Source organism: Brassica napus, chromosome A1, assembly GCF_020379485.1.
Source record: "Brassica napus cultivar Da-Ae chromosome A1, Da-Ae, whole genome shotgun sequence".
NCBI classification, from domain to species: domain Eukaryota; kingdom Viridiplantae; phylum Streptophyta; class Magnoliopsida; order Brassicales; family Brassicaceae; genus Brassica; species Brassica napus.
The window spans coordinates 17,953,218-17,967,550 of NC_063434.1; the positions used below are offsets into that span (position 1 = coordinate 17,953,218).

Sequence of the window (14,333 nt, forward strand, 5' to 3'; positions counted from 1 at the left end):
AAAAAAAAAATGAACGTAGAGAAGGCCATAATGAAATGTACGGTTGACAAAAGGCGTAGTTTAGCATATCCTACGCCCTGCCTTTCTAGTACTTGGGAGAACACCGCAGAAGAGTGAAGGACAGCAAGAACTTTCGTGTGCTCTTCTTCGCCAATTCCTATAAACCCTAATTAAATTTTTTGATCCTTTTAGAATCTAATCAGAAGACCCACCAGGTAAAACTGCTTTGAACGACCTCTTTTATATGAGTGAATTGTTTTGCTTGAAATGAATTTAGTATCATCAAAAATCAATTCTTTATATGATCAAACTAAGAGCTTGAAATCAAACGCAAAATCTGAATTCTCTGAATTACTGACCTTTTGGGTATACTCTGTGTTGATGATATTCAACTACGTTTTTGAAGAAACTCTTGATTTTCCTTTTTGTCGATTATCGTGTTTGCTTAGACTTATCTCTTTCTTTAGCATCTTACCCCTGTTTGAATGCAAAACAGAGTTAGTTTTCAATATTCAATATTTAATCAAATATTCTTTAACATTTGTTCTTTCATTTTAAGTGAATAACACTCTTTAGTCAACGTGCTTACTCTGATGATGTCTTTGAACTATTGCAAAGTAAGCAATCTTTTGTCAAGAGAATCCTCTGTCACTGTTCTCTACTCTTCTTCTTGAAATTGTTCTCCTTTGTTTCGTAAGTGAAACTTGTAGTACGGATCTAGATGATGCTCTTTCTAAATCTAAGATTAATCTATAAACTATCCAAGTAAGGACCTTTTAACATAATATCAGAATTTATTATTTTTGGGAATCGTAATTAGCTTTACTGCTAGCTATGTCCTTCTCTTATTTGCTCTTGTATTTATTCTGATTTCATAATCTCATGTGGGATGAATTAGGGAACATTCAGAATGTGGAGGTTCAGTTTCTGAGTCTAAGAAATAAATTAAAAAAAAAAAAAATTATGGAAAGGCTAGGAGGAGGTATAGGTTTCAGTAACACGAGCAGTGCAACAACAACAAGGAAGAAGAGGAGCACTACATTGCGCCGGCCCTGGAATGAACGACAGTTACAGGATGCTTCATCATTGCCATCCACACCGATCCTTGTCTATGTAAGAAACCGCCAAACCCAACTTCAAATCTTTGTACAAGTATAATTATCTCTTTTAGTTAAGCTAAGACTAGTTTGCCCGCTAAGCGTTGTGGTCATCAACTGATATGTGTTTGGCAGAATGAGAAGAGGATAGAAGCAGTGGAGTCAGATGAAGGTTCGACGAATGGTTCTTTCCAAGGAAGTAATCAGGGCCACAGCACTGCATCCACTGAAGGGTTTCTTGTCCCTGCAATCAAGAAGGTTAAACTCAAAGTCGGTGGCTCATCGAAAGTTATATCTGCATCCGATGGTGCTTCTGATATTGGCTTGTGCTCAGCAAAGTCCTCCCACGCATCGTTGGACACCACAAGCAAGGCAGATTCAGGCAAAACAAATACTTATCCCGTTCGAAAAAGCAACCGGATTTCTAAACGACGCGTTCTTGATGATGATGACGACGAAGAGATTCAGTTTGTGAGAAAGGTGAAAATGGGTAAAGTTGTTGGTGCGGAAGAAGACGTTGATGAAGATGAAGAAAGGAATAGAAAACATAAAAAGCTGTCCAAGGTAATGAAACAAAATGTTGAATACCCGCGTGGTGTTGGAACATCAGACAAGAAGGATAAGTCAAGAAAAGCATCATTTGATGATGATGATTATGTCAAAGACGAGGAAGAAGGTCTGAGTGATGCTGAGGTTGAGGTAGAAAGTAAGAGCGGGAGAGCTAGAAGAAGAGAAAGTTTGAGTGAAGTTAAGACAGAAATGACTGTGACTACTCGTCGACGCTCTGGACATAGCGGAAACCTCATCGAGTTTCCTGGTGGCTTACCTCCAGCTCCACCTCGAAGTAAGCTTGATGAACATCTAACCTTCTCTCTCTCTCTTATTTTTTTGCTGTTAGATATGGATTCTCCGACTTCAAGCTTTTTGATTGTGTTAGTTTACTTACAGAGCGGAAAGAAGATGGGTTAGAGGTTGATCAGCAACTAAAGAAAGCTGAGGCTGCGCAGAGACGTAAACTGCAAGTCGAAAAAGCAGCTAGAGAGTCAGAGGTTTGGTCATGTTTTCATTTTCAGTTGAATGAATTCAAAGTTTAAATCTTCTTTCTTGCATGGGCAGGCTGAGGCAATCAGGAAGATCTTAGGTCAAGACTCTAGCAGAAAAAAGAAGGAAGATAAAATAAAGAAACAACAACAAGACAAGGCTAAGGTATAAAATAACAAAAGTTTTTTTTTTCTTTTTCTTGTTGCTGTTGAATGAAACTTTGAGCAGCTTATGTGCATCTCTTTTTCTATCAATCTTAAGATGGTTTGCGATTCTGTTTCATGTAGGAGAAGGCCGCAGAATCGATAGCCCGTAGATCAGACACAGTGAAGTGGGTAATGGGTCCTTCAGGAACCATCGTAACCTTCCCAGAAGAACTTGGATTACCATCTATATTCAACTCTAGACCTCAAAGGTACGATTTATTCACACTTAATCTTAGACTAGGTGTTTTGCCCATGCGGGCATGATCGTTTTACTAATAATTAGTAATATATGTATTATGATTTAAACATCATTATAACTTATTCTTTAGATTCTTAATCATTTAAGTTCTCTTCGATTTTTATTTCGATCTAATTCTTCTTAACACAAAGGAAAGTTATAACACCATGAGACAATAAAAGCATAATTACATATCAAATATTCCACACAATAACGTAAAGCAAGAATGTGAACTTTTGGTCTCTTTGAATGTACATTGTATTTTTGAACCATAAACATGAATTAACTTACCAAAAAACATTAAAACACACAAAATCCAAATAAGAACAAAATAAATAAAAATTAAATAAAAACTAAAGTTCGATGATAATTTTGAAGATTTTTTTAAATGAATTGAGATAATGACAATATTTCATTGGTTTACTTGATCAATATATACATTGACTTATCTTAATATTTCATAAGTTTAATTTTAATAAAAGAGACAATAGATAATGATAGTTTTATTATTAAAGTTAATTTATGGTTAATTTTATAATGATAAATCTAATTATTCATTAAAAATATATTTACTTTTATCTGTTTTAGAAACTAAACCATTAAAGACATGTTCATAACGTGATTACAGGGGCAGTTCTCTAAATTTAATATCAAAGCATTTTTTTTTATAGATTAAAAAGTAATAAAAACATACACGTGAAATAACTACTGAAGTAATTCAGAATACCTAATTCATAATTCCAAATTCCATGTAACAAAACTGATTTGCTCCTAGTATTTAAGATTCAAAGAAAGAAGAAAAAACATAGAACTCCAACTATAAAAAACAAATATCAAAAGTACATAAATATAAATGTCAAGAACTATAATCGAGACAACTTGGAATGAATGAGAAAATTGAAACTATAGAGTTTAAAACATCTTACATCATATGAAAATAAGAATTGGTTCTACCTTTTTAAAATAATTATAATTGTAATTCCAATTAGAAAGTTTGAAATAGTTTTGTTATTTAAATTAATAAATTAATGATTTAAGGTAAAAACTAATAAAAATCTTGTGAAAGTTAAAATATTATGGTTATGGTGGTCGGAATTTGATGATTATAATCATAATTGATCGATTCAAGCACAAAATAATTATAATCATAATTCCAATTAGAAATCGGAATATTTATATTATTTAAATTAATAAATGGATGATTTAATGTAAAAACTAATAAGAATATGACAAATAAGCAAAATTATTTAAAATTATAGAGAATGTGACAAATCAACAAAATCACTTCATAAATAATAGTATAATACATTGTTATATTCCAATCTGAAGTACCACTTTGGTTTGATGCTAAAGACTCATTGGTATCCAAGAATGCCTTTAAAATCAAACCGGACAACCGCTGAGAATTGACATGGTTCGCCTTGTTATTTGAACCAGCTATCCTCCACCGCGGGAGAGATGTGCGGGTCCAGAATGTACGAACCCATACAAATACAGAGATTCACAATCAAACCTTCCATTGTGCAGCCTCCAGTGCTACAAGGCGATGAAAGGCTAGAATCGATATTGTAAGTTCTTATTCAAGCCCGTTACCTATACTACTTACGATAGTGATAGAAAATAATAATCGTTCATGTTAATAATAATAATGGAGCGTCATGGGTATGATATAACGAAACAGGATGTATAATTTGTTTGTGTTAAAATAAGAATCGACTGTAAATAAACATAAGTGAATGTAGTGTTATGTTTTATGTCATAATTTTGATTGCCTAGAAATAGTCTTCCAAGTATAATGTTGGGTCTTTCATACCACACTATCAATTCCCTATCTACACTTTGTAAGACATTTTAAATTCATATATTTAACGATAAACCACATAGTTACTGGGCAAAACTTACCTTCTCTCAACCTATAGGGGGTAATCCAAGTATGGATAAACTGATGAAGACAATGGGAACACATGTGGTACCAACAAAATCGATTTTGTTGACAACGTTTGTTTCTACCAATTAACCGCTCTTTTGCTAACCTTGCATTTAACTCTGCCAAAATAACTCTCGAGTTAACTTGTCAAATAAAGGGGTTTACATTGCTGGGACTGAACTCTCAATCCTCTTGACTCGAATATGATGCCATAGTATATCTCCCTGATTTTGTATAATCTGAACGTCACTTGAAACCAAACGTTAAACGACTGACACACAAGGTATATCTATACAGTAATATAACAATATGATGCAATTGCTTGGGTGCTATAACAAGAATAATATTTCTTGATATGATTATCTTATCTCGTTGTGTTTAATTCTGTAAAATATAACATTATGGTATAATATAAAAATATATAACTAAAAGGTACGTTTACTAACACGAATAGAGATACAATAATGTCTGTGTACATTGATTAAACGAAGGGTTAGGTGAAACCGTGAAAAGATCAATACTAAAAAATATACTGGAAAAATGAAGATAGTTTTGGTATCAATGGTGAATATAGAAATGTACTTGTTGTTTGTTCATACCAGTTTTAAAGATATTCACTATGTAAATAATATTTTATATATCGAAGGGGATGATACGACGATGATAATAAAACATACATGTATATATATCTTATTCTTTTCATAAGAATTAAAGAATGTTTTTTCCACTAACATTATAAACGAAATTAAATTCTGAAGCTTAAAGATTGAAGATGGTTAATATAAAGAGACGAGAGCAGAAGGAAGAGTGGCCATCCAACCATCATTATCAACGAAAGTTTGAGGATTTAAAAGAAAGTCAACTTCTTTAGCTGAGAGATTCTTCTCCCACCTAACTCTTCCCTTCTTATTTGCTCCTTTTCCCGTGCTGTTTACCTCCACAAATGTAAATTTATCCCTGATCATATTATTTGTAGTTCGTTATTGTCGTTAGAAAATATATAGCACAATACACTGGAAGTAAAAGAGAAAACAAATTACGTACTCTTGGCCTTTATAATGCCAAGCATCCCAACCTTGAGGAACAACGACATTCGACATGTGTGTTCCATAAAAGACAACCCTAGAGTAGCCTCGGTAAGCTCTTCCCAGGAATGCCTTACCAGTTCCTTTGATCACACATTTATTGAACACAAATCCACTTGTATCTTGCTCGCTTTCCCTCCCTTGCGCAGTTATGAATCCTGCTAACATTTCTCTGTTATTCACCATTTTCTTTGATGTTACTCCTTTAACATTTATTACGCAGTTCTGCATCCAAACACCAACTCATTTAGATATATTTTGGCTCAACATGAACGGGAAAACAGAGAAAAAATAACAGTTTTTGCTTGGTATGTTAGAGTCTTGGTGGGTTTTGTTTGGCATATTCGTTTGTGACTTTGCCTAGGCTTCAAACTGACTCCCACTACAAGCAAACAAAAGATTTACGACGGCATATTTCGTCGAGAAAAACCAATTCCGACGAAATCGTTAATCAGTACTATTTGGTCGAAATCGTCTCCATCATTGATCCCGTAAATATACATTATTATCTTTTTGTACAATATTTTTATATCACAACATCCCTATACTTAACCCACATCCTTTTATTGAGAGAATATATGAGATTACTTGGTATATAGATTGGCCTCTTCCCCATATGAAATCAACGGCTCCTTCGATGTAACATTTGTGGAAGTAGTGGCGACCAAGTAAGTCAGCAAGTGTGTCTTGGACACTGATGAATCTACAGCCATAGAACGACGCCTTGTCCGCCATTAGTATAGCCGATGGAGCTACCTTTATATCCTTATACGGTACTGTTTGTTTTATGTTGTTATAAGTATTCTGCACAATCATAATACAAGACATGCATAACTCATTAAGCATACTAGAATCTTGTAGTATGATATTTACATCCATGTCAAAACTAATCCAAAAGATCTATCTAATCATGATATAACTAAACAGGATGATTGATACGTCAGACAAATATCCAAATGATGGACTAGCAAAATATCGAAATATTTAAAACAGTTGGGAGACAATTTTTTTCATGTATAAAAAACAAAAAGGTAGTTGTCTAGATCATTGACTGTTCGTTTTTTCTTGTAATGTTTTTCATATGTACACTATATATAACGAAATCATTATTTTTTATAGAGTTAAAATTTAGTGATTTCGAAATGATATTTTTTTTTGAGGAATCATGATTTTGAATCGTCAAAATATGAACGGGTGATATACCATTTGTTTTTGTTAGTAAAAACTAGTTGACGGGAAAGAAAACCAAATTTAAATTTTGTCACGAATATATCATTAACGACAAAAAAAAAAAATCATTAACGACACACCATGGTAGACATACCAAGGAAAACTACATTTAATAAACCATAACCTTGAACGTAATATTGATAGCGACGAAGTACTCAGCGTTTAATCTGAACGGACCACTCGAATTGGCTAGTCCTGCATCATTATATTGAATTGTCACTTTCGATGCATCGTTTCCCTGCATTACTATCATTTGCTTCTCGATCACTATCTTTTCGCTGCATCCATACACAAATAGCTATCTTAGTAAACCCATTTAAAAGAGAGTTTATTCGCTAAGATAGCCTAACGTTGAGCAAAATTTATAAAAGCACCCGGTAACGTCTTTGTAAATTAGTGGTGTATCTTACGTAATCTCGCTTAGTATGTGCGATAAAGTACACACCACTTATATACAAAGTTAATTACCACCGCCTGTTTTTGGAAGAAATTGCTCAAAACTAGAATGTCTCAGTCTCAGCAAATGAACCCATAGAGATCAAAGAAATTGATTGAACAAAGTAGAGATGAGAGAGCTTACTTGTAGGTTCCATGTTTAAGATAGATCTTAATCCAGTTGTTGTTATTAGAGGGAATGGAGTCGATGGCTGCTTGGATGGTTCTGAAATCACCTGTACCTCTATGACTAACCACCACTGTCTTTACTCTATCTTTGTTGAAATCTTTCATATCTAAACCACCAGAAGAGAAATGCGAGGATGTATCGGTGAATAAATACAAAAATGAGAGAGCCAAGGCAGTCGTAAGATATTTCATTGCTAAAATCAAAAGTTTCAACTTGGTTTTGTTTTCTTTTCTCTAGAGTTGAGTTGACCATCTTTATATTGGAAACATTAGGTTCTCGTCTGTGAAATACAATAGAATTTTAACTATTGATAAAGTTATGTCCAGTTTAAATGGATGTATGTTTCCTTACCTAATTCCAATTATGGTTAAAGATCCACTGATTTGATTTCTTAAGAAAAACTAGTAGATACCCGATAATTGACGATGAACTAATTTATTGACAAAGAAACATTTTGAAGTACATAGCTACAGTAATGCAACTGATCAAATCTATTAAATTTAATTATTTTTAAAATAAACACCATTTAATACTTATGTCAATTATTTTAAAAAATTAGAGAGAGGAATTATATATATATATATATATATAATATAATGTAGCACTTTGTCTAAAATTTATCTTTTTAATATTAAATAAAAATAAATTGCCCCAAAAGATATATTTTAGCCAATATGCAAATTAACAAAAAAAAAGTTTTATCCCAAAAAGTAATTTTTTCTTAAAGAATAAAAATTGGTAATCTAGCACCTATAGATAACTTTCAGAAGATTAAATTTCTATCCAACAGATACCATTTTATATTTACCAAATCCAATTAAACAAAATATACACCTATAGATAACTTTCAGAAGATTAAATTTCTATCCAACAGATACCATTTTATATTTACCAAATCCAATTAAACAAAATATATCAAAATATATATTTAACTAGCTTATCATTTTAATACAAATTACCTCAAACTTTCAGTTGAATACACCTCCTAATAGGTTTATTGTCATTGTTTTATTTTTTGATCATGGATCATTGTTTCCTTAAATACATTTTACTTTTATCTATAGTTATTATTAGTGGCAAACCTAGAATTTTACCAAATTTATAATATACAAAATATTTAATTAAAAATTTACACTTTTAATTTATTGAAAGTTTTATTTATTCAAACAGAATAAATATAAAAACAAGATCAACAATGTGTTTTTAAAAAACAAGATCAATATACAAATTTATAAGTGATTTTGCTTATGTGTCAGGTTATCCATGATTTTAGTTAATTTTGCTTATTTGTCATTGTTTAGGTTTTAATAAGTGATTTTATTAGGTTTTAGATAAGTTATTGATTTATTATTAGTTTTAGCTAAATAACTGATTTACTAACTTAAATATATAACTATTTAATTAGATATATAATTATTATTATTTTGCTTAATTTTTTAACTTTGACGATTAGGACCAGTTGTTATTATTTTTTTTTAAATCATATTTGTTACTGGATATTTTAAATAATAATTGTTATTGGTTTTTTTTTTTTTTTCTTTGATATCGAACGGCCATTCTATTACTCAAGCTTGAGGTGGTCTGGGTAACCAGACCGGAATAGAACAACCAATGAAAAGTAACTCCCTATGGAAGGATCTAGCATTCTTGGCTAAAAAGTCTGAAAATTGATTTCTCGCTCGTGGAACATAAGTGATGCTAAACTCCGGAAAGCATATCCGTAGCGTCTCTATCTTCTCCAATTCTGTCGCAAAGCTAGGCCACACATGAGGATCATCTAACATTGCGATCAGCTCCTTACAATCCGTCCCAAAGCGCTGGCATGTTGAGTGCTGTAGCATATTCTCCATTGCCCACCGTAGCGCTTCTACTTCCGAATGCAAGGCTGATTCACGTCGAGGAAGATTCTTCATCCCCATGAGCTGAGTATTTCCCATATTGTCCATCCAAACCCATCCAAGTCTACTGAAGTTGGCAGATGTTGTCCAAGATCCATCCAGCAAGCAAATATTACCCAAGCTTATGACTTGAGGGTTCGCTATATTAGTCTCTTGTACCATAGGTTGTGCAACATCGCTCGCATCAAACCAGGCCTGACATTCACTCTCTGCATAGCGGACTAACTCCAAAGGATCTCTATCTATTCCTTTGAATAGTTTATCATTCCTAGCTTTCCAGATATACCAAATTATCCAGGGAAAAGGATCTCTGTCTTGTTCCGGCTCAATAATAGAGTTTTTTTCTCTAGAATAGGTAGTCCATATTGGCGTAGACACTTGGTAGCGGAAATACCTCTGGGCTTGTTGGGGTTGCCGATAAGGTCCAAGCTTGTAGCGCTGGCGGGCATTCAAAGATAGCATGTGTGACAGATTCTTCCAATTCTCCGCATCTTGGGCAGTAGTTATCACATTGCATATTACGTCTTGCTAAGTTCCTTGTTACTGCAACATGCCCAGTTAATAACTGCCAAATAAGATGACATATTTTCGTAGACGCTTTTAACTTCCAAGCAAAGGCTTGAAGCTTGGTAATACTCGGTTCCAATATCTCCTGCGCTTCCGCCGTCTTTAATAAATTCTGGGCCACCCAATATCCATATTTAACCGAGTATTGGCCATTCCTTGTGTAGCTCCAGCAGAAAGTATCGCGCCGGTGAGATGAACTTATGGCCAAACTCCTTATAAGCGGTATGTCTTCAGGATTTACATAATTCTCCAATAATCCAACATCCCAATCCTTCCCTATCTGATCAATGAGATCGCTTACTCTCATGTTAGGATTCATTACTGGTGCCACAGGGACAGCCGGCCTCGCTGGGATCGTTGGGATCCACGGATCCTCCCACACCTTGACTTCATAACCTGAGTGTATCTTCTATCTGATTCCCAGTAATAACAACTTCCTTGCAGCAGAAATGCTAGTCCACACATAAGATGGGCAGCTAGCCGAGTTTACTCTCAGCGGCGAGGTTAATCTGTAGTATCTCCCCTTCAAGACCCGAGCGACCAATGAGTCTGGGAATTGAACCAACCTCCATAATTGTTTTCCCAACAATGCCAGATTGAACTCATGGATCATATGAAACCCAATCCCTTCTTCCTCCCTTGGTAGACAAACTTTTTCCCATTTCGCTCAGTGAATTCCTCTCTTTGGTGGGTTTGAACTCCACCAGAACCGTGCGATGGCACTAGCTAGGTTTTCACATATCTCCAAAGGGAGCAGGAAAGTAGACATGACATAAGTCGGAAGAGCTAGCAGAATACATTTTATCAGAACTTCTTTCCCTCCTTTTGAAAGCCACCTACCCGTCCATCCATTTACCCTGTGCATTAACTTGTCCTTGAGGAATGCAAACAATTTGCACTTGGATCCACTTATATCTTCCGGGATACCTAAGTAGGTTCCCATCCCTCCTTCGTTTTGTATACCCATTGCATCTTTGATCTCTTGCCTGGTATTTGCATTAATCCGCTTACCAAAGAGTAAGGACGACTTATCGAAGTTGATACATTGGCCAGAAGCTTTAGCATATTTCCTGACTACTTTCATTACTTCTTCACATTCACGGGGCTCCGCCTTACAGAAGAAAAGGCTATCATCAGCAAAGAGAAGGTGAGATACCGAGGGGCACGCGCATGTGACACGCATCCCCGTTATCTTCCCTTGATTCTCTGCATGATTAAGAAGGCTAGCGAGCGCTTCCGTGCATAGAATAAAAATGAAAGGAGACAAATGATCTCCTTGTCTTAAGCCTCTACCAGGAACGATATTTCCTCTTGGTTGACCATTCATAAGCACCTTATATTTTACCGACGTAATGCATCGCATTATCCAGGTTATCCACGTCTCTGAGAATCCCATTTTGCGCATGACGGCTTCAATGAACGATCACTCCATTCTGTCATATGCTTTGCTCATGTCCGTCTTAATAGCCATCCTTTTACTGCGACCACTTGGTTTAGTCCTCAGCGCGTGAAACATTTCTTGGGCAATCATAATATTGTCTGAAATCTGTCTCCCAGCAACAAAGGCTGACTGGGTCTCTGAAATCAAGCCTGGTAGCACTTTCTTTAATCTCTGGCATAAGACCTTCGAAATTAATTTATAGCTTACATTACACAAGCTTATTGGTCGGAATTGAGCCATATGATTAGGCTTGGCCGTCTTCGGGATGAGACATATATTTGTATCATTTAATCCATTCACCATCGTTCCCTCGATAAGGAAGTTATTAACCATAAGAGTTAAATCATCCTTTACAATATCCCAGAATTTCTGATAGAATAGCGCAGTCATCCCATCTGGTCCTGGAGCCTTCTCTGGATGCATAGCAAAAAGAGCCAATTTGACCTCCCATTCCGTTACCGGAGCTGTAAGGTTCTCATTCATTGCCCCAGTGATTGTCGTAGGAACTTGAGCTAACGCCTCTTCAATGTCCTCAGGGTTAGACGATTCAAAGATCTGTCTAAAATAACTAGTAGCAATGGCTACTAAACCCTCTTCATCCTCAACTATATTTCCATTCACATCTTGGAGCTGTGTAATTTTATTCCTGGCTCTTCTCTGTTTTGTTAGTGCATGAAAAAACTTTGTATTTCTATCCCCCTCTCTTAGCCAGAACACTCGACTCTTCTGTTTCCAGAACATTTCTTCTGCTTTAAGAGCATTAGAGAGGTCCTTCAAGGCTGAGGCAATTTCTTCAGTGGTAGCATTGTCATCCGCATACATGCCCTCCACTTTCTCTTTCAATTCCTCCACCAGTCTCACAGAGTTGATATTATGCTGCCTCCTCCATTCCCCCAAAGCTTTTCGACAGCTAGAGATATGTTCCATAATAGTCGTTTCTGGAGGTAAATCAGGAGATTTCCATCCCTCCAGGATGACCTGCCTTAGCTCCTCGTTGTCTGGCCATCTTTTATCAAACTTAATTTTTTTTGATCTCCTCATTGGTTTTACGAGTATATCTGCGAGAATCGGACGATGATCCGATCCCCACAATCTCATATACTTGACACTCGAGTGAGGAAACTTCTCATGCCAATCTGCATTTCCTACTGCCCTGTCTAAGCGACATCCAACGGTCATTCCACCTGCTCTTTTACCTACCCATGATAGCATGTCTCCCGTGAAAGGGAACTCTAGCATTCCACAATCACTAAGCATCTGCTTAAAAGGCAGGAAAGAACTATCAGCCCGTTGTCTTCCTCCTACTTTTTCATCATGACCCGTAATTTCATTGAAATCCCCTATCATAAACCAAGGTCCAGATCTTGTTGTTGAGAAACGCGTAAGACGTTCCCAAACTTGATCACGTCTTTCTAATACAGGATCCCCATAAACAAATGTCATATAGACTTTTATTCCATCAATGACTGCCTCAATGTCAATCATACGGTTATTCGAAAATAAAACATTAACTTGAAATTCATCCATAAAAAATAAAGCTAAACCTCCGCTGAGACCAAGTGGCTCAACAGTAAACAAATGATCATACCCTAAGTCGGCCTGAATGTTTTGCAACATCAGCCTCCTGTTCTTTGTTTCAGAAAGGAACACTAGTCCTGGGCGATGCTTCTGACACATCTCCGTAAGGCGTCGAACTGTGAGGTCGTTCCCAATCCCCCGACAGTTCCAACTGATTGTCTTCATTGATGACGTCGCGATGAGTATTTGGAACTCATCAAACCATCATGTTTTGACACGTTCTCTTTGTCCTTACTAGAGCCATTATGACCGTCGTGGCTTTTCACCACCCTCAGCTACATGTGAAACTGTGGCCGTTGAACGTTTGCTTGGAGATCCCCTACGAAGGATCTCGAACTTCCTGTTATTAATGCCCAAAGGGGCACTACGTTTCGCACCCAGCTTCTTAGTCCGTGATGACCTCGAGCTGCTACGCCGTCCCAAGTCCTGACGAGACCTCAGTTGAGGTTGTCTATCCTCCAACTCCATATGATCTAAACCTAGCAGGTCCTCGCCATCATCTCCATCAGCCATCAGTGCACCATCAGACTGTTCCATTATCTCCATATCACTCAGCGCCCCAATGATAAGATCATCAGCATGACTCGGCTCGCCATTAGGGGAGAACGCGAGAGCTCTAGCCTCACCCCTATCACGTACAGTAACGTTTTCCTCCATAGGATGATCTGCACGCACCGGAGTCACAATGGTGCTTGCTAACTTTCTATTGCTTGTTTTTTCACCACTCCTCATCTCAGCCAATTCAACCATGGAACGTGATTTGTGCTCAGGAGATTGTTCATAAGGAACTATCTCACCGGACGTAGCGCCTCGAATCATTGCATCCTCATCAACAGCAGACTGACCCCTTCCCACTTCATGCGTCTTCGGTTTCAATTGCCATGCCTTCTCGTTGGGACGCGCATAGGGACCAGCATTATCCCGTGCCCTACCATACCTGTTCCTCCTTAAATGATCGTCTCTGCTACGGATAATCCTATCCGAGTGACGACCCCGACTGCTGTCATTCTCCCAGTATCGAGGCCCCTGTCCTCGCGTACTCTTATCATCATACCTTACCGGCTTAGACGTATAATATCGTGAAGATTGCAGCTCCCGGCTCTGCAGCGACGACTGCTGGGAGGGTCTAGCATTTACCAGAGAATCACGACTCCAGTTTTGACGAGGCATATCCTGAGCCCGCTGCACTCGGGAAAAAACGTCAGGCCTTTCCACATGTTGTAACCGTGATCTAACATCCATTGTGGGGCAATATCCCTTCTCATGAGATAGCAAACCACAGATTGTACAGTGTTTGAAAAGCTTGTCGTACTTTATTTCGATCGTAACCTCATCTCCCTCATATTCCACTTTCCTAGAGAACTTCAATGGACGGCGTGAATCAACACCTCTATGAGCAT

General features: G+C 36.7%; 2 protein-coding genes across 2 annotated transcripts; one reads left to right on the forward strand and one right to left on the reverse strand.

The window, feature by feature from the left end:
- On the forward strand, positions 1-4,344 carry LOC111213905. Its single transcript, XM_022715740.2, has 7 exons — positions 1-215; positions 899-1,113; positions 1,233-1,941; positions 2,046-2,146; positions 2,214-2,303; positions 2,426-2,553; positions 4,020-4,344. The coding sequence occupies exons 2-7, from the start codon at positions 964-966 to the stop codon at positions 4,138-4,140; spliced, it is 1,299 nt and encodes a 432-aa protein (XP_022571461.1). The 5' UTR covers positions 1-215; positions 899-963; the 3' UTR covers positions 4,141-4,344.
- Positions 4,345-4,385: 41 nt separating this feature from the next.
- On the reverse strand, positions 4,386-8,844 carry LOC125607291 (probable pectinesterase 29). Its single transcript, XM_048777207.1, has 5 exons — positions 7,405-8,844; positions 6,949-7,102; positions 6,183-6,398; positions 5,554-5,819; positions 4,386-5,466 (listed from the first exon to the last, which is right to left on the reverse strand). Exons 1-5 carry the CDS (start codon positions 7,638-7,640, stop codon positions 5,286-5,288), a joined length of 1,053 nt encoding a protein of 350 aa, XP_048633164.1. The 5' UTR covers positions 7,641-8,844; the 3' UTR covers positions 4,386-5,285.
- Positions 8,845-14,333: the final 5,489 nt, after the last annotated feature.